The sequence below is a fragment of the Akebia trifoliata genome, chromosome 5 (assembly GCF_017979445.1).
Source record: "Akebia trifoliata isolate Shusen 1 chromosome 5, ASM1797944v1, whole genome shotgun sequence".
NCBI lineage: Eukaryota > Viridiplantae > Streptophyta > Magnoliopsida > Ranunculales > Lardizabalaceae > Akebia > Akebia trifoliata.
Genome location: NC_141379.1, coordinates 2641064 through 2668503, shown reverse-complemented (window position 1 = coordinate 2668503; position 27440 = coordinate 2641064). Strand labels below are relative to the sequence as shown.

Below are 27440 nucleotides of genomic sequence, written 5' to 3'. Positions count from 1 at the left end.
AGAAAAATAAAATCTAAAAAATGTGTAGTGGATAAGTAAAAAGTTATAAACAAAATATTTTTTATAATTTAATTAATAATTAATTGTTAAATAAGTGATAGAAGAAAAATCAATTTGCCAAAGATGGACTCTTAAACAGTGGAATGGATAAGTTAAAAAAAATCAAATCAAATAATATATTTTGATGAATTATGAAAAAAATGAAAAAATAGATTCTTAAAAACATGAAAAGAATAAGTAAGAAAACATAAAAATATTATTTTTTCAATTTAATTAATTTTTATTAAATAAATGACAGAAGAAAAATCAATTTGTAGAAAGATGGACTCTAAAAAACGAGGAATCGATAAGTAAAAAAAATCATTAAATAAAATAATTTTTTTATTATGAAAAAAATAGACTCTTAAAAACATGGAGGGGATAAGTAAAAAAATTGATTAAAATAATATTTTTTTTAATTTAATTAATTGTTAAATAAGTGACTAAAGAGAAATCGATTTGCAGAAAGACAAACTCTTAAAAATGTGGACTAGATAAGTAAAAAACAATTAAATAAAATAATATTTTTTGAGTAATTATGAAAAAAAAACATACTCTTTAAAATGTGGAGTGGATAATTAAAAAATTAATTTTTTTTAATTTAATTAAATAAGTACTAAATAATGACGGAAGAAATATCAATTTGCTTTTTAAGGAGGTATAGAGGATTTATTAAAATTGACAATGCATCTATTATATATATTGTATTGAATTTTACATCTTAATGTGTACTCGTATTGCCACGATACATTTATATAAGATTTTAGTATTTTAGTTTTTGTGTGTGGGCCAAACCACATCCAACAATCCAATAAGCCACTTCTTGACCATTGATGAAGTTTTAGATCGTAATTTGCTACCATGGTCAAATGAGATTCTATCCCGCACAAATATCGTGCAACAAGACAAATGCATCAATATGATACTCTCATTATAGAATTCTCGTATAAACATACCTTCACTTTACGCATAGTACCCACACTTAGGCTTCCTACATTCTAATTCATAACATGGAGGACTCCATGCACTCATTTTTATTATGGAATAATGTGACTTCATAATAAGCATATTCTAGCAAAAGAACACACATTTTTTATTCTCAAATATGATCCCCCATGGTTCCACCAAGGATAAGACTTCATCATTTTTCTTCAAAATTTGTTCAGTTTCGTATAACAACCACAATCCTAGCATATTATCCATGTAACGACCTTCACTAGGGATATATGCTGATTCTAACACTATTGGTGTATCAAGCTCCTGAGTGTTGACAGAGAAAATGGTTTTCAAATAAAAATATATTTACGAGGACACTCTATGAACAAGAGATCCATGTACTTTGATGCCTAGGCTGCAAAGTGGGTATTATTTTTCATAACCAATATGGTTTTAGCTCTTAGTGACCCCTCTCACAAACCAAATCTCATGTCAAAGAGGATGTTTCAAAGTTGTTTGGTTGGAATACATGGCACACACTCCTCATAACTTGGCTAAAAGCCAATCTTCCTCCCCCTTTTGACCACTTCTTCGTATAAAACTAACTTATTTTCTATATTTCTTGCCCGAGCATTTTGAAACCACTAAACCTTTAGGAACATTTAGGAGTCGTTCAATTAGAAATCAATAATCTCCTTTCTTCTTATAAAAGGAAAAAAATTACACAAGGTATGTCCCTTAACAGTCCAGGGTGCATCATTAGACAGTCCAAAGGGGGTGTTTTTTCTTATTTTAGATTTGACACTAAGGGTGTGTTTGAATGCACATAAAAAATATGATGAAAAACTATTTTTATTTTATTTTATGGAAAATGTTATTTTCCATGTGTTTAATTGATTTATGTCATAGTCTTTTAAAAGCCCAACGAAGTGTGGATTTCATTTTCTCACTTATATCCATGAAAAAATGAAATTGTCTCATAATTTTCACCCTTAAATTAAAATTCTAATCTCATATATTTTTCGTCCACACCACTACCCCCACTGTCGATCGTCACCTCTATTACTACCACTACGTCCATCTCCTCTGTCGTCGTCATCTTCTCTGCTAGCCAACATCCCCCCCCCCCCCCCCCCTCTTTTTCTTTTTCTTCTCCTCTCTCTCTTCTTCTTCTTTTCCACCACCACCACCAACTACTCATCCTCCTCCTCTCTTTCTCTCTCATTTTCTTTTTATTCTTCTTCCACTTCCTCCTCTCTATTTTCTGATTTTTTTTCCTCCTATTTTTTCAAAGGTAATCAAACATCCATCATTTTTCTTTTCACTCCACCCATTTTTTGATGGATTTCAAAATCCATGAAAATTGAATTGTCATGCAATCAAATAAACCTTAAGAAAATTGTGTTATATAACTCTTCGTTCATCCTATTTTCCTCTTTCTCAACTAACTTAATCATCAAAGCTCTTAGCAAGCACCACATCGGTATCCTAACACAAAAGTATTCTTGATAGAAGAGAAAAATATTTTTCTAAATAGAATGCAACAAAGACTAGAGTGCTTTTAGAGTTTGTAAATATGTGATTTTCGAATATGAAGATCACTTCTACGAGGATTTGGAGTCGCCGCCATTTTTTTTATAAAAGAGTGTGAATGGTCATCGAGAAGGTATTTTTTTTTTAAATGTCATTTTTTGCATCATAGTGACTCTCATATGGATTTGGACACTGACCCACTTAGGATCTTGGTAAGGGTTCGATTAGAAAGAGAAGAAGGTGTTAGCACCCGTCTCTCTTCTTCTTAAGTGGTATAACCTTTAAAGATATGACCATTTTTAGGTAAATAAAAGAAAATAAAAAATTTAATTAAATGAAAATTTTATGTCCTTGGATGCAAGGGGCTTTTGATATCGACTTAAATTAAGAGGGTCATCCCATCGAAAGAAGGGATTCCACTATGTTTTTTGCCTCAAACTCACATAATTTTGGGAAAAGTATCGGCTTTTGTGATTATGGGCCTATTTTCATAGAATGAGAAAGGCCCAACTAGTGCTTGCTTCAAAATATTTTTGTGGTGTGCACACTTGTGAATAGAGATTAAAGATGGCTAAATTTTATTTTAAAATGGTTTTAACCCTACACCTTTGATCGAACTGAAGTTCGATTTACCGAAGGTAAAGGAAGGCTGACATTACATCTTAGGGCTTTGTAAACAAAAATTAAAGAAGTGAAGGGGGAAGATAGAAGAGGGAGATAGAAAGGAGAGAGAGGGGAGAGTTTTTACATCACTTTATCATTACTCTACCTTGTTTTTAGAGTCTTCTTTTCTTAAATTTTTTTCCTCTTGATATCTTAATATGTCTTCTTGTTCTTGTATTTTGAAATTGAGGATGATAGTGAATGTATTTTAGTGTAAGGATTGTGAGTTGTGAGTTAAAAGAGTTTTTTTAAAAGAATTGATAGAGGTTAGAGAAATTGAGAGTTGAGATAAATGACTTGAGGGGAGTATTCAAGAATGAGAGGGGTTTATATGATTTTGGAAGTACTTTTAAGGATAGAAATGCCAAATGTGGAGGGTAAAAAAATAATGACATGAGGTGTAGGCATTAAGATGTTGTTATTTCGAGGTTGGAGAGGTATATGTAGAACGTGGTGGTAATGGATCATTCTTGACTCAAATGAGTTGGATTCTTCAACTCATATGGGTTGAGTGTTAGGTAGGGTTAAGGGATGTGAGTGTTACTAAAAAGAATAATTGTGTAAGAGAGTTGTGGATATTTTGGGAGATTGAAAGAGATGGTGACATGTGTCTAATGGTATGAGGTAAATGGATTAGGTGAGTTGATTAAGAAAATTAGAGTGTGAGGGGTATGGAGATGACTTGTTAAGTGTTTTGAGGAGAATGTGAAGGGGTTAAGTTATGACATGGGGTGTGGGTTGTGGTATGGATTGTATAGCTTTTAGGGGTAATGATGAGGTTGGGTAAAATGGTTTTGGGAGGTGGGTTGTGGTAGTGACAAGTATCCCTTATTGATGATCATTGATTATATGAATCTTGATTGGTTATGATCATGGACATGGGTATGGATTTGGGTTAAAGTAAGGGCTTGAGCTTAAGATTGGGTAATGGTTTAGGTCCATTGGGTTTAGAGGTTGGGTTAGACTTGATTAGGTTAGGGTTAGAATAATGATGGTTTGAAAAGATGGTAAAGGTTTAGATAAGCCTTATTGTGGGTTTGTAGGACTATTGAGAGCCTTAGGACTTTTGATTTGAACAAAATATCAAATTTTGAAGATTTTGACTTAGGGATTATTGGGACCCTTAGGCCCATTGACAATTTTTCACAAAAAATGATTTTTTTGAGTCCTTTTCGAATGGGACCCGTTTAAATTGGAGCGTCCATAGAGTCTTTTTTCTAGATTTCAAGTCTTTAAGCCAATAATGATAAGAGCAACGTTTTTTTTTATTGTGTCTTGTTCCAACAAAGATCCTATTTTAAACGTTCTCTAATTCCAAGAAGGGACCCTCCCAATTTGTTACTTAGGCCTCCCACTCCTCTCCTCTAGATCATCTACTAACATTTGTTACCCTTTAGTTGAGAAAATCTCAAAAAGAGTTGAGGGTAGGAAACCAAATCTCGTCTTTTGCGGGTAAAGTAGAGTTGATTAAATTGGTTCTTTCCTCTTTTCAAATCTATTGGCCCACTTGTTTTGCAATCCCCAGAGGTGTGATTTTAAAAATCGAATCTTTACCTAATCATTTTTTTTAGAGTGAATCTTTTCTTTCTTCTTCCCTTCATCTGGTAAGTTGGAGTCAAATATGTCGTCCTCAAAAATGAGGGCTTGGGATAAGACAAATTAGAGATTAAATACAATTGGGTTAATGAAGCTTGTTTGGAAAGTTATAAACAATGACTTGATGTGGAGTTCTTGGCTTTGTGCTTGTTATATGTGTAATGGGGAGGTGTGGAGAGGTTTACCTCCGAATGATGCTTTTTGGGCATGGAGAGGCATAGTAAAAGTTAATGATTTGGCATCAAAGAACATTAGATTCATTATTGGGAATGGTCACAATACCTTGTTTTGGAAAGATCCGTGGCTTGATGGGGGCTTTCTAATTGATTAATTTGGTAGAAGGGCGATCTTCCAAATGGACAGCCACTCGAATGTTATGGTTAGTGATTTTGCAGATATTAATGGCTGGGCTAATCTAAATGAGGATGGGTTAAGAATGGCGGAAATCACTTTAAAGGTTAAAGAAAATGCTCATCCTTGGCCTAATGAGCGAGATCAAATTATTTGGAAAGATACCTCTTCATGTAAGTTCTCCTACAAATCAGCTTGGGACTCGATAAGGTCGAGGGAAGATGAAGTTTACTGGCACAACATTGTCTGAAACAAAAGGGGTGCTCAACGACACTCTTTCATCTGGTGCAAAAGTTTGGTTTCTACCTCCCTTTGTGCTACAATCTATAATATCTGGAGAGAGATAAACCGCAAGATCTTTATGATATAAAGCTAGACACGTCAAAAAACCGAAAAAAAAATTTATAGATCTTGGCAAAATAAGGAAGCATCTTCTTAAAAATAGGTATCTCAAGGAGGGTACAATTGAAAAAAACTCACCACACAAATGAAAATGTGAATAAATGTTTTGGTTAAATAATATAATTCTCTTAGATAATAAAAAAATTTATTTTAATTATATTTTAAGTTACAATATCCCATGATCTAGCCTTGAAGGACAAAAAGGTAGGAAAAAAAAAATGTAGAATTGAAAGGAGGCAACCATCATATACGCATCATCTCAACCAAATCAAACAATTCACTAAATCCCAAACACATTCGATCCAAAATTTTCTTTATGGAATTTAAAACCTAAGATTATGCCCCTTCACCATTCTTAAGGGTCATCTAATCTATAATCAAACTCTAAAAAGCCTCTTAAGTTCTCTTTGTATTTTTACACTTAGAAAGCTGTCAAATTTTTTTTGTTTTTTTTTGGGTATAAACAGCCTTGAACCTTGTATTTAAGGAAGCATAGCCCAAACTCTATTTTCCATCGCCAAGTGTCTATGCAGCTTCATCTCCACCTCCTTTTGTTTCTTCAAACAAAGATCGAAAATGGGTTCTCGTCATCTCATCTCTTCTCTTTTTCTTTTCTTCTTGGCTAGGACTTGTTATGGAAGTGTGCTCTTCTCCTCCCTTAAACAAACTCTAGTGGTGCAAGCTTCACCGAAACATGGAGATGGTAATAAACTACAAACCTCATCTTCGCCAAATTGGATTTCTTTAATAGTTCTTCCTTTGTTATTAGCTAATAACTTGCGCCTATTTCTTCTATGGATGGGTTATTGCGCCCTGCGTATACTAATTGTCTAAGTAAGGAATGATATTCTGTATTTTCTTGATCTCTTCTCCTCCACCGACTCTGATTTAGTTTTTTTTTTACTAACGTGCGCTGTTATGGAATCTGGTTTAGCCGGAACAGTACCAACAGTGCATCCATTTGATCAATGGGTGCTAGAAAGTTATAAAAATTTGATTCCCTAAAAAAAAAAATTTACCCAAAATTTGATCAAATGGATCAATGGGTCTCCTAATCACACACACGCACAAAAAATAATGATAATAATAAATTCTGCACCACATATTTTAATGGTCTCAAATCGTGAATTTTCATATTTTTTAAAGGGTAAATTACCGTTTCATTAGCTGAATATGGGAAAATTCCAATTTCAATTCCAGTAGTACACTGTTCATTTTAAGAGTCCCCGGTGGGGGACACTTTGACGTAGTGGCACACATGTCCATAAATTTGTTTTACTTGTATGCTGGAGAAAATGCATCTATGGGCATGTGCACCACCATGCCAAGATGTCCCCCACTGAGCAGTATAAATCTCTTATTATAAATAAAGGAGATCGTCACTTCAAAACAAATAGCAATTATCTCACCATTACATATCAAAAGGTATTTGACCTTAAAAATACATGACACTCATTGCCTTGTCTCTCTCCATATAAGCTCATGGGGCTTTTCACTTTTATTTTTTATTTTTTTGATAAATAGCATTATATTCATGAAAAAAATAGAATTAGGCCAGTCGAGATGACCAACCTAGCAGGACCTTACATCAGACGCTACCCACTAGAAATACAAAGCATCCCATCCCAGTTATAGATAAAATCCTCGAAGAAAATCCTCCTAAATTCTTTGAAAATTTTAGACCAACAAAACAAAAGGCCCAAGATGGAAATAATCGTTTCTGTGCCATCTTTTTGTTTCCCCTAAAAAATACGGTCATTTCTCTCCCGCCACACCCCCCAACATATTGCGAATGGTGTAATACTCCATAGCAACCTCTTCACGCCACCAAAAGAAAATACACTTGACGACCAACATGTGAAAATGTACTTTATTGCTTTGGGCAAGCAAGGTACCAATCCAAATAACTTAAAGAAATGTACCCAAATTCCATACATGAAATTACAATGAAGGAAAAGGTGATCCGAAGATTCTCCATTGTCCATACATAGGACACAATAGCTTGCCCCATACCACCCATGCCGCATCAAAAAATCCGTCGTTTGGATCCTTCCTAACGAAGCTATCCATGTGAAAAAAGCGACCCTACTTGACACCTTCGGACCCCAAATTGAGGTGTAAGGGAAGGAGTTAGCACCATCATTATACAAGGAATGGTAAAAAAAAAATGTACCGAAAACCTATCATCCTTGCTTGCTATCCACACTCTCTCATCCTCCCTTCCCCTGCGGAGTTCAATGCATGAAGCTACATCAATTACTCTTCCAATTTCTACCAAATCCAAGCCGTTGAGACCCCTTCACTGATTGTCTTTCAAAGTGACAATCTCGTTATTTTATCGCAGCGAGATCCTCACTTTGAAAAATCTGCAATCTTGCACTTCATGTTTTTTGGAATTAAAATAAACAGTGAGCAAGAATCAAATTTTCATCAAAAGTTGATCACGTTTTGAAAATTTCCTCTAACTTCTATCTGTAAAATCGTCACTTTTAAAATATATACATGTGATCTCACTATCTAACCTTTTAATTTTTATCTTTAAAATTGGAATAAATACTTATGATCTCACTACCTCATGTTCATGCATATTTTGGAAATTAAAATGAACAACATACTGAAATAGAAAAATTCGACTAAAGTTGTCCATGTTTAGTGAATTTTCATTTTTTTTTTCTTCTTCTTTGAATTTGATTAAATTTGCAGTGTTGAAAGCTGGAGACGACAACATAACTGTGACATGGGGATTGAACCAAAACTTCCCTTCTGGGACTGATGAAGCTTACAAGAAGGTGAAGGTTAAGCTATGCTACGCACCCATCGGCCAAAAAGATCGATCATGGAGGAAAACCCATGATTTACTGAGCAAAGACAAGACTTGCCCTATCAACATCGTTGATAGACCATACAACTCGTCCAACGAAAAAGCAGGGTTGCAGAGGTTGGAGTGGAAGATAGGGAGAGAAGTCCCTACAACAACTTACTTCGTGAGGGCTTACGCGCACAACTCAGCTGGAGACGAAGTGGGTTTTGGTCAAACAACGGACGGTAAGAAGACCACCAATTTGTTTGACATCGAAGGTATCAGTGGTCGACACGTGTCCCTCGATATAGCCGCTGGTTGCTTCTCTGCTTTCTCTGTTGTGTCGTTGTTTGGGTTTTTCTACGTGGAGAAGAGGGAGGCCAAGAAGAGGGCTCAAAGAGTTGGAGAGAAAAAATGAGAGAGAGAGAGAGAGATCCAAATTTATTTATTTTTTCTTCTTTTTATTTGGTAATAAAAATGGATTTTATTATAAATAGAATTAGCTATTTATATTGAAATTTTTAAAAGAGTCGTAATAATATGACTTGTCACGTGACATACTCAAATGACTCCATGACTTGAACAAGTTCAGGGATCGAAGTTTCGTAAGTCTCGGGATACATGGTTCCCTTGGGATGCGCTTATATTTGGAACTTGTCACATCATGAAATCATTTGAATATGCCACCTGACAAGTCATATTATCACGACTCATTCCTCACGTGACAAGTTCAAGAACCACAGATCTATACGTCTTAGGATACATGGTTCCCTCGAGATACATTTTTTATGATGAAGTGCAGTTTTGTATCCTGAGGCATATAGATCTACAATTTTTGAACTTGTCGCATCCGAATAGTCGATTGAGTATGCTACGTGGGATAGTCAGATTATCACAATTCTTTTAAAATTGAGAAGTTCCAGTATAACTTTTCATCATAATGTTGCAAATATCTTTCTTTTTGATCGATCAAGATTAATAAACTATCAAGATTGATAAGGCATTGGTACCAAATTTATTTCATATAGTTTTAAATAATTAGAATACATGAACTCAACTACATTTATTACATGCATGATACAATTTTCAAATTTAGACCAAAATTTTACAAGTTAAAAAAAAAAAAAAAAAAGACACAATGGTTTGTGGGTCCATATGGATAAGATCTCCTTAGATCATATAGAGTTTTAAATAATTAACATACATGAAATCAGTTGTATTGAGTACATGCATGATCTAATTTTCCTACTTAGAAGTTAAAAGAGAGAATTACTAAAACAGTTAAATAAGTTGTCGAGATTACCGAATTAGTCATTTATGAAAATAGCCATGTACAGGATTTTGTAATTATATTTTCTAGGAAAATGATAATTTGAGTTTAAGATCATTGTACGAACATTTGATGAATTTACTGTTATCCTCTTAAGCTGAATACAGGCTCATAGGAAAGTGTCAGTTCGCCAAGTTGGTTAAAATCTATGAATGTTAATATCAGGACTTGGATTCAAAATCCACCTTCATCCACTAATAATTAACCAAAAATTGATTGTGTTTATTAAAAGGGTAAATTCTCAATTAATTATCAAAATTTTTGATATTTTCAAAATATTGTTAATGTCAATGTTGACAAAATATTATCAAATTGTCAACATTACGAGATGACTTTGTTAATATTAATAATATTTCAAAAATATCAAATTTTTTTATAATTTTTTAAAAATTTATCCAATTAAAAAATCAAAAAAGAATGAAAAGAAGAATTTAAATTTATTGGAAAGCTAAATATGGAAATTTGAAAACGTAATTGTCCAAGATATAACTGTTTTTTATTTTTTATTTTTTATTTTTATTTTTTATTTTTAAAAGAAGATAGATTTGAACCATAGGTTGGCCCACCCCTTATTGGATCTATACATGAAAAGTTAGCCTACTGCCTACCCATACCGGATTAATAGTATTATAGGCCTTAGATGGGTCCTAGTAAGAAAATTATTGACATCTTTACATACTTCGTTAAAGTCAATAATTAATAATTTCTAATTTAATTCAATCACTTTTTATCAAAGGCTTTTGAGTATACCAGTAGGCAATTTTTTGGATCATTGTTGCTGAAAAATGTGATTGTAGTTGTATAATTGCACATTTTTGCAACAAATTCATTTTTTCATAAAATGATTTTCTGCTCTCCTGGTGGGAAAATATTTTCTCACCCGATCACCCCAACCTGGAAGAAATTCATTTTCCCAGTTTCAAGGCAATCGGTGAGATCCTAAACATACTATGGATTTAAGTGACCTCAATTTCTTTCTCAGCCTCAATATTTGGTCCACCTTAGTTCCCTCTAAATTTTTTTTCTGTGTGGTTTGCTTTCTTAGGGAGAATTCTCACTTTGGATGATTTAATTTCTCGTGGTTGGATTACTTAAAATTTTTGTTCCATGTGTTTGAGAGATGGAAAATTTGTGATTCATATTTTAATTCATTGTCCTTTTTCCTGAGATATTTGGATGTTTTTTCTGTATCGTTTCTAGGTGGATTAGGTATTACCTTAAACTTTATTTTCGTTTTTAGAAGAGTGATCCTTTAATACCTTCTTTCTTAGAAAAAAAACATATTTTGAACTATCCTTCCCTTTGTCATTACTTGGGGCCTATGGAATGAGAGAAACAACAGAGTGTTCTAGAGTAAGGTGAGTACATATCGATTTTGGGCCTTCTATACTTATGGTTCACGTTGAGCAGAACTTTTGTGGGAGTTTCTTTCTAAGACTTTGTTTTTAGATAGAGTTCGATTTAGGACGTGTAGTATTTCTTTTTTGTAGCGTTCTTCTTTATATTTTTTTGGTTGCTCTTGTTTTTATTTCTGGTTGTTCCTTTTTCTTTCTTATTAATAAAATTTTATACTTCAAAAAAAAAAAAAAAAACCAAATACAAGGGACATGTGTTGCCAAGTGATATGTCGGATTTGTTATAAATGTTTGCATATTTATCACTGAACTTATAATAAGTAGTAAAGCAGGCGACATGGTTTTCGCCCTGATCGTGTGTTCGAAACTAGGTAGACCTTTTGATTTACCATTTTAGACATTGGGACTCTAGAGTCAGGGTATGTGCAACCGTAGGACAAAAGTTAAAAACAGATTTGGTTCAAAACCTGTTTCTTCCACTGAAATTACAAAAAAATATTCAATGTTGGTAAAACGCAGTCATGTTGATGCCACAAAATTCAAAAAGAGAAGCAGCAGAAGCTTTTTCAGACAGCATTTCCAAACATAAAAATGACTTATATAAGCCTGCTTACGGGAAGTAGAATTCATCTTTGAATGTATATAACAAAGGCACATTTGATGCCCCCAAAAATAGGTAGGTCCCATTGCAACTAATCCTAAGATACAAAGAATTCAAGTAATTTTCAGTAAATATCGTATCTTTATTACGGAAAAGAGCACAAACACAAGAAACCTTGGGAAAGGCCCTTCAAACATTTCCACGTAGGACGTTCTTCCAAATAAATAATGACGACGACAAAGAATAATGACTGCAAGTGATGAACTATGCTAATATTTACTTGTAATCCCCTTATGAACAGAAGACCATTTCAGCACTCTCTAATCGATCGGTACCACAAAGAGATAATCTGTCATGGTAGACATCCACATAGCCAAACGCATTTGATCCTGGTGGACACTCTAGTGCAGCTTCAAGGACCCGATGATGAATCCCATGGGAATCAACCGAGTGCCCGCCTTTGTGATCGTGGCCTGCGAGGCAAACCTTCACGCAGTTATATCTATGTATCACATCCATCACTTCATCGTAATTCCAACAAAGTGCTGCTTCGGTTGCTGCATCGGGATCTAGAGGCATATGGCAACATACCACTACCTTCTGTTCAAGCTTGGTTGATTCCTGAAGAATCTCATCAAGCCATACCAACTGTTCCCTACCGACTGCCCCATTGAACATGAGGAATCTTCTTTCGAGTCCCTCCATTCCCTTTGGACTGTTCTTGTCAGAATTTGGATTCTTATCCTGCAAAATCTCCAACGCCTTTAGTGTATTTGGATGATCATGAGGCCAACCAATGGCACTGATGTCGTAACCATCTAGAACAACAAATCTGTACTCGGGGGTTGGACAGAAATCATAGTAAGCATGGCTGTGGAGAGTTGGTATTCTCAATAATGGGAGAAGATCTTTGCGTGGGAGATTGTAAAGGCAGTGATTGCCGATCATATGGTACACAGGACCATTCAAAGACTCAAATTCCTTGACAACTTTCTGCACAGCAGTTAGAGATTCCTCTTTGGGGCAGAACCCATCAACAATGTCCCCTAAGTTGACTGCAAATTTGAGCATTCGGTGGTCATTCCATTTTTTGACTGCCCTTTGAAGGACCTGAATGCTGTGTCTGTAGTACCGGGGAACACCAAGGAATGAGCGGCCATCCGGAATGTCGGCATATTGAACGTCAGTTATAACTCCAAAAGAAAAAAGTGGTTGCTTCCCTTGTGGTGTCACTAATCCATTCATGGAGGCCATTATGTGTAGCTAGCTAGAAAATCCTATCAAAAAGCAGAACAAACACTTGAGAAACTAGAAAACCATCCAAACAATGGGTGGTTTTTTACTTCCTACGAAGACAAATTGCTCTAAATTTTGACAGCAAGATACAAGTATACTAGTACTCGTAAATTCAATCGACCTCTCTCTCATGGCATGGCATGTATCACATACACACCCACACACACATACACACCAAAAAAACCCAACATTTCAGCCAAAAACAATGAAATTGACTAAATTAAGCCTTTGAATCTTGGATTACATCTCTCTATTTATAAACTTTCTTCAACCCTAAATCTAAACAAAATAAAACTTCCCAAGTCCGACTGAAATAGAAAATAAGGAATCCTAATCTTAAACAAATCTCAATACAAACAAACAGAAACAAACAAAAAAGAAAAAGAGGATAAATCTCAGACCCTACCTTACTTCTTCCTAGGGCCCGTGTGAGCAATTCTTGTTTTGGTTTACAAGGGAGTACATTGGATTTAAGAACACGAAAAAATTGTATGCTCTTGAGCCAATGTGCTTCTATCTTAAAAAGCCAAAGATGCATCTTTGACTTGATCCATTATTTCTGAGGATAGACATGATTTCCTTTATTTTATGTGGGATATTTGAGGACTTCCAAGGCAAAAACTTACTTGAGATGATTCAGACTATTGGGGATCTTTCGTATACATAGCCAAGCTAGAAACTTGACTAGTAGAACAAAATTTGCCTATCCTTTCGAAATTGTCAATTGTGTGGCCATCTTTAGTTCAAATTAAGCTAGAAAATTTTCAATTTTTCTTGAGTAGTAGATTAAAGTCCCAATTGTTCTAGGTTTCGTACTCGGCAGGGTCTCCCTTTCTTAGTTGGGTGAGGATGATTATGATTCATCACCTACATGTGACATCAAACTTAGGGTTTTCAAATACATTGAATCTTGTCATTCTCTTGATAAAAGTTAATGTTTGTTTCACCAATCTCCACCAACCCAGATTAAAATTTTCCCTCACAAACCTTTAGATTGATGTCTGATTTAGAATTTTCAGACCAAAATAGAAAGAGAAGAAGAGATCAACAAAAGTGATTCGAAAGTTAGATACTATATGCAATAATTCAATTTAGCTAATCAATTCATCAAATTTACGTTAAACAGGTTCCATAAATTGAAAATTTAAATTGATATATAATCCATCCATTTAGATTTTAATATTTCAAATAAATAAAAAATGCAATATTGTTTGTTAAACATGATAAATCTAAATTTATTTTGTTAGAAGAGGAGATGATCGACTTACAGTGTTAATTTTTTGTAGCAAGTGAGAACGCCTCGCTTTTACCATAGAGATTGAGAGAGATTTAACAAATTTTTCGTGGTTTTTATAGGCTTCTTAGAGCAATAACCAATAAAGGCAAGAAAATTCTTCTGTGCAATGTCGTTAGACACCGTCCAACCAACAACAGAGCAAGTTTTAAAATGTTCGTATCTTATGCTTCTTACCCATGATTTTAAAACTCGTTTTGACGTCTCGTCCATAAACAAGACTGAGTCCTCCGATTTATTTGAGACGACTCGTTCAATAATGACATGATAGACTTGACTTTTGAGAAACACATCAAGTTTGAGTCGACTTGTCAACCCGTCTCGTTGGTGGACAATACCGAGACATATTGGACGAGTTGTCTTGGTATCAAATTAAAACCATGATCATTACGAAACAATTACATCAAAAGAATATTTAAAAATAGAACCTTATCGATTTCATTTCAAATTCTCATTCACAAAGAGAAGGAGAAAGAGAGTTGGGTTGTTTTTTTAAAACAACACTTCATGATCTGATTTATATTTGAAACACTCCTATGTCTTCATGATTTGATCCAACCACATAGTGATCATCAAATAACCATCTTTTTACTATATCAATGTATGTCCTTGTCAATCTCCTACTTAGAATCTTTAACTATGCAACAAATTTATCTTTACCAGTGCTATTATTGGCATCCAATTGACATTGCCCAACTCTCTTCTCTTGTTACAATAACCTTTCAGTTTGTAGACATATGAGTGTTTCAAATATAAATCAAATCATGAAGGGTTGTTTAAAAAAACAACCCAACTCTCTTTCTCCCTCTCTTTGTGAATGAGAATTTGAAATGAAATCGATAAAGTTTTATTTTTAAGTATTCTTTTGATGTGATTGTTTCTTAATGTTTTAGTAAGATCATGATTTTAAATTTGAGACCAAGACAACTCGTCCAATTTGTCTTGGTATCGTCCACCAACGAGACGAGTTGACAAGTCGACTCAAACTTGATGTTTTTTTTCAAAAGTTAAGTCTATTGTGTCATTATTGAACGAGTCGTCTCAAATAAATCGGAGGACTCGATCTCGTTCATGGACGAGATGAGATGTCAAAACGAGTTTTAAAACCATGGATAAGAAGAATGAGATACGAACATTCTAAAACTTGCTCTGCTGTTGGTTGGACGGTATCGAACGACACACAAAAGAATTTCCTTTCCCTTATTAGTTACAGCTCTAAGAAACCTAGAAAAACCACGAAAAATCTGTTAAATCTCTCTCAATATCAATGGTAAAGGCGAGGTGTTCTCAATTGCTGCAAAAAATTAACACTATAAGTCGATCATCTCCTCTTCTACCTGAATAAATTTAGATTTCTCCCGTTTAATAAACAATATTGTTTTTTTTTTTTTTGTTGAAATATTGAAATCTAAATGGATGGATTATATACGAGTTTAAATTTCAATTTATGGAGCTTGTTTAACTTAAATTTGATGAATCTGATTAGCTAAATTGAATTCTTGCATATAGTATCTAACTTTTGAATCAGTTTTGGTTGATCTATTCTTCTCTTTCTATTTTGGTCTGAAAATTCTGAACTAGACATCAATCTAAAGGTATGTGAGGGGAAATTTTAATCTGATTTGGTGGAGATTAGTAAAACAAACATTAACTTTTATCAGGGGAATGATAAGATTCAATGTAGTTGAAAACCCTAAGTTTGATGTCACATGTAGGTAATCAATCATAATCATCCTCACCCAACTAAGAAAGGGAGACCCCACCAAGTACGAAACCTAGAACAATTGGGACTTTAATCTACTACTCGAGAGAAACTGAAAAAAATTTAGCTTAATCTAAACTAAAGAGTGCCACACAATTGACAATTTCAAAAGGCTAGGCAAATTATGTTCTGCCAGTCAAGTTTCTAGCTTGGTTATGTATGTGAAAGATCGCTAATAGACCGAATCATCTCAAGTAATTTTTTGCCTCAAAAGTCCTCAAATATCCCACATAAAATAAAGGAAATCATGTCTATCCTCAAAAACAATGGATCAAGCCAAAGATGCATCTTTCGCTTTTTAAGATAGAAGCACATTGGCTCAAGAACATACAATTTTTTGTGTTTCTTAACTCCAATGTACTAGAGCCCTAGGAAGAAGCTAGGAGGGCGCTGAGATTTATCCTCTTTTTTGTTTTGTTTTGTTTTGTTTCTGTTTATGTAGTTTGTATTGAGATTTGTTTAAGATTAGGATTCCTTATTTTCTATTTCAGTCGGACTTGGGAAACTTTATCTTGTTTGGATTAATAAATCAAACTGAAATCTTTCTATAAAATCTGAAAGCTATATGTTAGAATAGAAAAAAAAAAAAAAAAAAAATTTACATCAAAAAGCAATATGATTCATAAATTTTTTTAATCCATTTAGATAACAGAAAACCCATTTTACATACAACATGAAACAGGGCATATCAAATTTGCAACTCAGATCCCAAATCAAAAAACACACCAAAAAATTTAAAAAAAAATTAACAATTATGATGAATTTCCCTAGTGAGGGTTCAATTGCTTTAAAATGGATGAAATTAAACAATATTTAAGCTACTTAACGATTCCTTTCACTAAACCCTAGATCAAATCTGAGCTGAACAAAGTTTCTAGGGTTCATGGAATCAAATTAAAAAAAAGAAGAGAGAGAGAGAGAGATGATACCTCAGGTCGCCTCCTTCGTTCCACCTCTCAAGGTTTCTTCGCCTCCTTCGTTACACCTCTCAAGGTTTCTTCGCTCCTTCGTTCCATACGGTTTCTGAAATCCGATTAAATTTATATGTTTACGTGGGGTGTAAGTAGCAATAATTGGCCTGCCAATATTACCCATCTTTGAAAATTTTGAAAACAACGAAGGACAAAAAATGTAATACTTCTTTCTCTTCTCTTCTCTTCCCTCCTCCTCTCCTCCTTTTAGAGAGAATCAAATTTAACATTTTTTCCCGCATCTTCTCTTTATTTCTTTTATCTTCTCTCCTTACTTAACAATCCAAATAAGAGAAATGGAGAGAAAATAATCAATTTTCTCTTCTCTCAATCTAAACAAAATAAAACTTCCCAAGTCGGACTGAAATAAAAAATAAAGAACCTAATCTTAAACATCTCAATACAAACAACCACAAAAAAAAAGAAAAAAAAAGGATAAATCTCAAACCCCTCCTTGCTTCTTCCTAGGGCTCGTGTGAGCAATTCTTGTTTGGTTTACAAGAAAGTACATTGGAGTTGAGAAACACGAAAAATTGTATATTCTTAAGGCAATAAGCTTTTATCTTAAAAAGTTAAAGATGCATCTTTGACTTGATCCATTATTTATAAGAATATGCATAATTTTCTTTATTTTATGCGGGATATTTGAGGACTTCTAAGGCAAAAAATTATTTGAGATGATTTGGACTATTGGGGATTTTTCGCATACATAACCAATCTAGAAACTTGACTGGTAGAACATAATTTGTCTAGTCTTTCGAAATTGTCAATTGTGTGACATCTTTAGTTTAGATTAAGCTAGAAATTTTTCAGCTTCTCTAGAGTAGTAAATTAAAGTCCCAATTATTTTAGGTTTCGTACTCGGCAGGGTCTCCCTTTCTTAGTTGTGTGAGGATGATTATGATTAATCACCTACACGTGATATCAAACTTAAGGTTTTCAACTACATTGAATCTTATCATTTTCCTGATAAAGGTTTGTGTTTGTTTCACCAATTTCCACCAACCCAGATTAAAATTTCCCCTCACATACCTTTAGATTGATGTCTGATTTAGAATTTCCAGATCAAAATAGAAAGAGAATGAGATATCAACAAAACTGATTCGAAAGTTAGATACTTTATACAAGAATTCAATTTAACTAATCATATTCATCAAATTTAAGTTAAACAAATTCCACAAATTCAAAATTTGAACTCTTATATAATTCATCCATTTAGATTTCAATATTTCAAATCTAAAAAAAATGCAATATTGTTTGTTAAACGTGATAGATCTAATTCTATTTATGTAGAAAAGGAGGTAATTGATTTACTGTGTTAATTTTTTGTAACAATTGAGAATGCCTCACCTTTACCATTTGATTTAAAGAAATTTAACATATATTTTCATGGTTTTTATAGAGACTTCTTAGAGCTGTAACCAATAAGGGTAAGGAAATTCTTCCGTGCAATGTCGTTTGATATAGTCCAACCAACAGTAGAGCAAGTTTTTAAACGTTCGTATCTTATTCTTCTTACCCATGGTTTTAAAACTCGTTTTAATGTCTCGTCTCGTCCATGAATGAGATCGAGTCCTCTGATTTATTTGTAACTCGTTTAATAATGACATAATAGACTTGATTTTTGAGAAACACATCAAGTTTGAGTTGACTTGTCAATCTGTCTCGTTAGTGGACGATACCAAGATGGATTGGACGAGTTGTCTTGGTCTCAAATTTAAAACAATGATCTTACTAGAACATTACAAAACATTCACATCAAAAGAATACTTAAAAATAGAATCTTATCAATTTCGTTTCAAACTCTCATTCACAAAGAGTGAGAAAGAGAGTTGGGTTGTTTTTTAAAACAACTCTTCGTGATTTGATTTATATTTGAAACACTCCTATGTCTATAGGCTAATGAAATATTGTTCGAAATTTCAAAATATAAAATTCGATTTTTATTGATTTTGTTGTGGTTATTCTTAAATTGAAAATTTGAGGTTTTTAGTATAAAAAAGTTGAGTCCTATATTGCTCACAAGTGATAATGTGGGATATCTAACCAGAGGGAGCAAACTAAATTAGTTATCTTATGTGTTATACCTTTAGAGATTTGATCCAATGCTTCAAGATACTAGCATGTCATACGAAATGACAATTAGACATTTAGGGTGCTTTGTGGTGCACTTTACACTTCTCTCAAGAAGTTGGAGAAAGTTTTTGAGATTTAAAAGCATATAATAGTTGTGGTTGATCCATCACGTCTAATTGATCAAGTATGATCGGTACCCGATCAGATGCATTAGATTAAGATAATACTCGATTAGAATGATTGTACCTTCAAAGAGGTGCGATCTGAATCGTTATATCTAAAGACCAGACACGTATCTGCACCTATCATATCTGATCAGACACGTTGGATCAAGGTAGTACTCGATCATAAATGATTGTACCTTGAATGGGGTCCGATCTAAATCGTTAAATCTAAGATTAGAAACAATCAAACGTCTCCTGAGCCATGACTATTTGGTCAACAAACACATCAATGATTATAAAAAATCAATTGGAAATCATATTTCTACATCGAAAGTTTCTATGTTTTCATATTTCTGAGCTTAAGAGTTTGGCATCGGTAGAAAACATTTTTAAGAATGCTCCATTTTGCAATTAGACCTTACATAATCCAATTCAGCATCTCCGAATGTTGACTTAATTGTATCATGAAGGCAAAATATTTCTATACCCGTTGTGTACTTGTAGTTTAAAGGAGTAGGGGAAAATATTTGTCTAAAAAAGATCATATCTGATTTGAGCCTTGAAGTTCTTATTCTTCCTTTATTGAATTTCTCCCAATTTCTACATTTATATTTTCAAACAAATACCTCTCGTCCTCGGTCTACTACTGAAAACAATGTGTTTTCATGTCCTTGACCTCAGTCTCTGAAAGACAATCCCTTGGCTGAGCTTGGACCAATTCTTGGGCTTGAAATTTTCTCGGGATTCCGATTGAAAAGCCCAAAAGAAATTCAATTGATTTACGATGGCTTGATGAATATTCGAAGGTCAGTTCGTAGCAAAAAAAGTATGTATTTCAATCAAGGGGGTCATTGATTATTGTAAATTGCGACCCACCAGATCAGTTGGTAAATTGCAACCCAAAAGTAGAGACGGATTCAAAATTTTCCAGCCGATCTACTACCATGTTGTGTATAGTTAACTATAAGATTTTATTAAAAAAAAAAAAAATTATATTATAGAATAACAAATGTACTCCTCCAACTATTTTTCAATTAAGATGGATATTGATCCCCAGTTTTGATAAAAAGGTGTATCAAATGACTAACAGTCTTCGAAAGTATGTCAATTTTTATTTTTTTATGAACTCTGAGAACAAACCCAAATCCAACCCAAACCCGTTAGATTCAAGTTTGAGCTTGGCCAACATAGGCCCAATGGGAAGTAAGTCACATCCACGGAACAGACCTCATCCAAGCCCAGCCCAGCCCAGAACTGTTGTTCAACAAAAAAAATTGTTTTTGTTTATGCAATGTTTTTCACTAAAATAATATATTTTTCACCCTTTTTTTTGTTTCTCTTAAAACAACTGATTAAAGTAATTACCAAATGCCATTGATATCTCTAAAACCAAAATTACATGGTCAAAAACTGATTATTGACCTAATCATTTTCATCTCAGCAACTATAAATTGCACTGTCATTCATAATAGACTAGAGATCTGACGTGCCTCATAGTAAAGGTTGAAAAACAGGTCTTATTCATCATATATGTCTACACCATATCCCAATTGTTGACAGACTGAGTGAGCAAATCAATAGAATTAAGAAAATTGATAGCAAATATACACTATTATTAGAACAACTTCATGATGGAATTCTTCCATTCATCAAGGATTCAAAGCCTATGCCCCCCCCCCCCCCCCCCCCCCTTCAGCCTTGGAGCAGATTACAAAATATAGATAGGACTTGATCCAAAATTAAAACATAACTAATTCAAACTTGAAAATGCAATATATATTTGAAAGTGAAACAAAGTTAGTTAATGAAGTCTCTGGGTGTTACCACATAAATGGTTCAAAACCTTTCTTTCTTTTTGCTAGATTGAATGACAGAACCAACAAGACCATTCAGGATGATGTTCATGGAGTTGCATCATGAAAATCCTCCTGACGCTAAATCCACACATTTGAAGGTGAAAAAGCTGTCCCATTTTAGCAGGTCTTGGTGTTGGTCTACCTATCTTTACCTGAATAAAAATGTCGAATAAGGGAAGCAAATGGACATTGTAGTTTCAAAGCTTTGTAATACTTGAGACTATTTTAGTTTCAACTGTTAAGTTATCATATAGAATCTAATAATCCATGTTTCTTACTAAAATTTATCCTGTTAGGTGTTTAAGAACAATAAACTTTCTCTTTTCTTTTCTTTTCTTTTTTTGATATCTTTTTTTCTTTTTTACATTTAGTTAATAGCTAGTAATACACATTAATTTTACGTTTTTTTTTTCTCGTCTCTTTTCGGAGTTAAAATCTTAGAAACTGCTCATTCTATTCCAAATAACATAAACATGATTAACACAAAATTGATATTAAAAGAAAGATAAAAAAAAAAATTAATTAGAAAACTATGGGACTGGACAGCATGAGTTTCAGGAAGAAAAATAGTGTCAGCCCTCAAACTTGTGTGGGAAGAAAAATATTCTAACCTGGTAACATAGCACTTGTAAGAGTGAATCTACATAGTCGCAGAACCTTCCTCCCAGAACTTCTTTCTTGCAATCAGAACTCTTTCTTCACTGGAGGTGAGGGCATCGACCCTTGGTTCTACTTCTGATATCCAGCCATCCCACTGCAGAGCAGAGCAATTAAAAATTTCCTATATATAGTTTATGATAGAGGGTTTCTCTCTTATGATGACAAACCCATTTGGCCGTAACATCCGGTCCATCTCTATGAGTAGATCCTCTGTACTACAGCCACAATCCTCAATGTCCGAAAATATCATCCAAGCATGAAGTAGATCGTAGGTACGGGGATAAGTAGAAAATGATTCACACCTGTTATTACATTACAATAAAACCTGTTGTTAACTAAAGCTTAAACAAGAACAAGCAGAAAAATTATGAAGGCAGGCCACGGCCAATGGTGATATTCAGGTTAAAAAACCTAGACACTGGTTTTTTATATGTTACATATAGAAATTATTATCATCTAGAATATTTCAAATATGAATTCACATTGCATGCAGGTATGCACCCTCAACCTCTGTTTGGTTAGCATCATCTTCAAGAAACTACCAACAAAATCCCAAATCCATCTAAAATTGGATTAAAAATGAAATTATTGCAATTGTAACTCCAGATAAGCACAAGATGAAAACACAAAGCAGAAATGATTACTGAGATTTCAAGTAGTTCTGTGACTGTTAGGTCCGTTACACAGAGTAACCAAACAAACCTCCTGAAACAAGGAAACTATAAGAATGTTGGGTGTAGTGGTGAAAACATGCCACTACTATTCCATAAACTACCCTTGGTCTAAACAGCTAAGCTAAGATAAGGTCTTTTTTACCAAAAAAAGATAAAAACTTTCCAAATGGCCTCTTTAGTTTTTTCTTGCTCATTCCTTTTTTTGCTAATATGAAGGGATCAAATTCTAGTCTCTTAGAATCAACTCCTAGCTTTAAAACCTTTCTTTGCCTTAACCCATGTAATCTGAAATAAACAGAAATCTCAGATGATTTCTGACTACTCATATGTGAGTTCCTTTATTTGCTGCTTTTTACTCCTTGAAAATAGTTCAAAGCTGATTTAAACAAGATGACACAACGACCTAATGAGACGGTGATCCCACTTATCAAACTGGCAACATGTACATTATGTAGAAGTGGCAATGTGTCTATTAACATGATTAATGACTAAATAATCAGTGCATGTTGTGGCTAATCAACTAATATCCTTCTGAACAACAATAAAAATAACTAAAGAAAAATCGTTAGAATGCTATAGATAAACCTGCATCATGTGAGACAGTTGCAAAAAAATTTAGTGTGTTTTTGAGTAAGTTGACGTAAGAGACCTAGTTAAGAATGAAGAGTACCATGCAAACAACACGCTGTGAAAAAATTGTATAAATTTATTCAGGCCACTGGAATACAAACAGATCCACAATCACTTCATCTATCTTTTTCCTCATATGGTAAGCATGGTGACTTCTACCCACAGTGATTATGCAACTATGGTTGAGTTTGCTACACACAGAAAAGCTGCTTTCTTTTCTCCAAAGAAAATGAGAATCATATTCCCATGCCCACAATTATGGCGTGCCCATAGTTTAGATATTTCAACATAATAATACTTATTCCCAATCCTCTCTCTCTCCTTCCGTTCCAACTGAACCCCAAAACCTAGTCTCAAAGTACCTTGGGGAATACTGCATAGAGTTCATGATCTGAAGATTAAAAAAATTGAAGACTCTCTTTTCTGAAACTTTGGAGGTCCAAAGTTCAAATTGCCACCAAAAACCCTCCATGGAATGGCCTTGTGTCATTCTTATCATACACCCCTCTAAAGAAGTTCTCCAGATCTAATTAAAGAACAGCTTCTAAACCAACCAATAAATCTGTCTATCTCATGAGCCACCAATACCCATACCGACCAGTTGATTCCTTCCTCCATATTCATATTTCTGTGTCACATAATACATCAAATTGATTCCTTCCTTCCTTCATACTCATATTTCTGTTTTTCCAGGAAATATTTTTTGCAACCTCTGAGCATTAATAATACTTTGATTTTAGATCCTAACCTTCTGCATTGAGTTTTCTAATGGAGACACCAGTGGTCTGGATTATATTTAATGTATATGACAAAGGTTCAATATTCAGGATTTCAGGCCAGCCTACCAAATAACTAACCATCCACTAGTACCACAGAAGTAATTTTTGTATACTAAGATTCAAAACACAAATGGTCAATGCATATAAAAGGTCAAATCAAGAATTGGCACAAATTGGAAGCGAGGGATGTACTGGTCAGATCAAAATGACATACCAGTCATGAACAGTTCCAATTAAGCCTCTGTCATAAATAATCTTTAGTTTACTAGACTCATTGATCGGAGCAACATTCATCACCCACACATCTCTATCTTTAAGGGCAGCAGCAAATCCGCCAAGGTTTGAGTTCATATCCATGATATTTCTGAAAGAATTCTTCTGTATGACAGATTTCATCTGTTTCCAGTATCCAATCACTCTAAAATGCCAGATGTCCTGCATTACATTTCAAGACATAAATGTGATAATGGGAAAGACATGAATCCAAACAGATAAAGCAATATCCACAGAAAACTTCAGAAGCTTACAGTGTCTTCTCGAAATTCCTCAGAACTAATACCAAGTTCTTCCAAACGAGGGGGTGCTGTGGTAAGCCTTTGTGGCCATGGAACCAATTCACCACCCTTTTCTCTATGCATCTCTGCTTCCCCAAATAAAATTAAGTTTAAGAAACAAGAGAAAAGAAAAAAACTGGATAAGTGAGTATTATAAAGCAAAAAAACAAAGAAGTTCTAACAAGTATGCAAATTAACATCTAATCCATCCATTTGAGGATAGTCACTGCAAATAAAGTCAAGCCATTTATATGGAAGAAATAATCAAACCAAAATAAGATACTATACTGAATTTTTTAGGACGATAATATAGTTGAAAAGAGCCATGCCTGAAGCAAAAATCTAGGTATGGCTTTGATGGGTTTGAAATTCAGTTAGCTCAAACTCAAATTCTTCATGTGTATCAGTTTCATCACCGAGATTGAGTAAACACATAACAAATCATATCATCAAAACCACATCCAAAAGATTTGGGGTAGGCAGTAAACAAATTACGAATCAACATCTAACTTTGCTTCGGGAAGAAAGCAGTATTACCGGACATTTTTGGGTCAAGACACATGCCTTGAAAGTTGAAAGAATAGCCCTACAAAATGTGAATGTTGAAACCAATTCATGTGCTCTGACCCCAAATAGTTGAGATAAGGCTTCTGGGCATGTCATTCACCACTTAGCTCTAATTTCTAAGACCCTTTGATGTCATATCACAAATCCAAATTCTTAAAGGCCAATATCTGAGATATTTGTATATAACACCACTTACTTGTTGAGTATGATGTGATGCATGCTTTCATGGGTACATTCCAAGATACATCAGGATCATCAACAGAACTGCACAAAGGGGGTTGAGTCCCTGGATCTCTCTTTAAGTAACAGCTGTTACTCAATGGCTTAGCCCATATAACAGTTTGGTCTCTCTTTGAAGCAATTCTCCAACACATCCTTTTAAGAAGATCACTCATAACACTCCATATTCTTCTATTCGCCTCATCATGTGCATAGGCTTCAGGAGAAGAGTACACAAAATAGCCACCTGGTCTCAGTAGCCTATCAAGTTCTAACAAGAGAACACCATCTCTCTGAATCCAATCAATCCTACATCGAGAACAATGAGCCATTTCAAATGAATGGCTTGGATAAGGAAGTCTTTTCGTCCCCAACACACCGAGAGTCGAAGGGATTCCCCTCTCTAATGCAAACTGTATTTGGTTCTCGTGAACGTCATTCGGCGCAACTGACATTGCTATAATGTTGAGCGGAAGAAGGTACGCCCCGAAACTTGCAACCCCACAACCCACATCGAGTACGTTCCGAATGCTTCCACCATTGTTTAGTTTATCACCCGGAAACTTAAGCATCTACTTCAATACCAGAATTGTAAGAGACCATCACGACAAGAACAACTACAAAAAGGCATAAACTACAAATGAGAAAAATTGAAATTCTACAATACCCTTGCAATAGCTGCAATGTACTTGTCGGCTCCATCGTGAAAATGGGTTCCTCCGCCAGGAAAAATTATCTTATCCCCATTCACTTCCATCCATCTCTGATCTGATTTTTCTTTTGCAAGATGTGTATGAGGTATGTTTGCCTTCCAAACTTGGTCCCTACTAATCGGCCATCTAATAGGAATCTGAAACACTAATAACACCCCTAGTTGGAATCATAGTCACAAAATTATACAAATTTTTCAAAAAAAAAAGTAAAATTCACTGAATTGGGGGTTAGCTGAATTAATCGATGATTCCTCAATTAATCATGTAAAATGGTAAAAATTTTACCCTTCACCTTCAATTTTTTTGTTCTCAATATTTTCAAACATCAAGAAGAATAGGGTTTTTAGAGAGGTTGAAGATGATAGGTTTTGGTAAGAAATCCAAAGACAATATTTTGTATGAACTCCAAACATTTTGCTGACTTTTAAAAGAAACTTTCCCGAATTTATCCTAATTAAGCAAATCAAACCCTCACCGAATAATAACCAAATCCGAACTTTGTTACAAATGTTGGACTCGAAACTAAATCGAAAACTTCAAATTCCATAATTTAGCTAAAAATCAATTACTAACCTTGTAACCAATTGGGGGTGGAATAAGGCAATTGTAACGACGATCCGGAGGAGGACAATGTCGCTCATAATGCTCCATTAAAATCATATTGAGCTTCAATTTAAGCTGGTAAGTAAGATTTCTATCCAAACAAGGGATGAACTCCGAGAATTTCATATCGCAGACCTAGAAACAAGATCAATAACCATTTTTTACTAAAAAAAAACAAACCCAAATGGAAAAAAGAAAAAAAAAAGATGAAACCAAACTAAATGAAATTGAACTATCAAACAAACACAATTCACCACATACAGGTATGCTTTTAGGAACATCTGGATTGTGTTCTTGATCTTCAAACAGTTCGTCGAAGTCATCAACTCTTGGAACGAAACTACCGAAGACAGGATCAGTTCCATCGTCTCCACCTCCTTCGTCATCCGCATTCGAAAGATCAGGACCAAACGAGGATCCATAATAAACACAGATCAATCCGAAAAAGATAATCACACCAATTAGAACAGAAGATATGAACTTTCTACTGTAATGAACTTCACTCTTGTGCTTCATTTTTTTTCAGATCTGCTCGAAGGTTTGAATTTTGATCCAAAACTTTCTTTAAAAAAACCCAAAAAGCAGAACAGTTTTCGATCTTAGAAATTATAATAAACTAATAAACCCTAGTTTCTGATATAATTTCTTTCGCGGGTTTTTAGAGTATTTCATTTGTTATTTAAGAGGACAATGACGAGAGTTGTTGGACTACTTGCAGACAGATTTGCTAGTTTTGGATTTGAGGCGAAGGTGATTTCGGACTATGGGTCTTGGTTCGGTTTGGTTTAGTTGGGCCAAATCCAAATCGAATCGACCTGGATTGGTGACTCTTTACAAAATAAGGATCGGATCGGATTGAATCGAATTAATCATATATCTGAAGTAAATCAAATCAAACTAATCTCCATTTCTTTCAAAATATCATATATTTTAATATATATATATAGGGTCCCGTTCAGCAACAAACATTTTGGCAAAACATTTTTCAAAACATGGGTTAGAGGCTTTGGAATGGA

At 34.2% G+C, this 27440-nt stretch overlaps 3 protein-coding genes across 3 annotated transcripts; 1 reads left to right on the top strand and 2 right to left on the bottom strand.

Annotated features, from left to right (window-relative positions):
- Positions 1-5882: 5882 nt before the first annotated feature.
- LOC147400972 (high-affinity nitrate transporter-activating protein 2.1-like) lies at positions 5883-8748 on the top strand. The gene is made up of 2 exons (XM_086441546.1): positions 5883-6223; positions 8224-8748. Exons 1-2 carry the CDS (start codon positions 6097-6099, stop codon positions 8736-8738), a joined length of 642 nt encoding a protein of 213 aa, XP_086297672.1. The 5' UTR covers positions 5883-6096; the 3' UTR covers positions 8739-8748.
- A 2833-nt stretch (positions 8749-11581) lies between these two features.
- Positions 11582-17028, bottom strand: LOC147400971 (manganese-dependent ADP-ribose/CDP-alcohol diphosphatase-like protein). Its single transcript, XM_086442038.1, has 2 exons — positions 16888-17028; positions 11582-12883 (listed from the first exon to the last, which is right to left on the bottom strand). Exon 2 carries the CDS (start codon positions 12858-12860, stop codon positions 11898-11900), a length of 963 nt encoding a protein of 320 aa, XP_086298164.1. The 5' UTR covers positions 12861-12883; positions 16888-17028; the 3' UTR covers positions 11582-11897.
- A 3821-nt stretch (positions 17029-20849) lies between these two features.
- LOC147400970 (putative methyltransferase PMT9) lies at positions 20850-27114 on the bottom strand. The gene is made up of 8 exons (XM_086442037.1): positions 26686-27114; positions 26395-26559; positions 25776-25958; positions 25086-25680; positions 24296-24408; positions 23983-24203; positions 21637-21987; positions 20850-21177 (listed from the first exon to the last, which is right to left on the bottom strand). The coding sequence occupies exons 1-7, from the start codon at positions 26938-26940 to the stop codon at positions 21807-21809; spliced, it is 1713 nt and encodes a 570-aa protein (XP_086298163.1). The 5' UTR covers positions 26941-27114; the 3' UTR covers positions 20850-21177; positions 21637-21806.
- Positions 27115-27440: the final 326 nt, after the last annotated feature.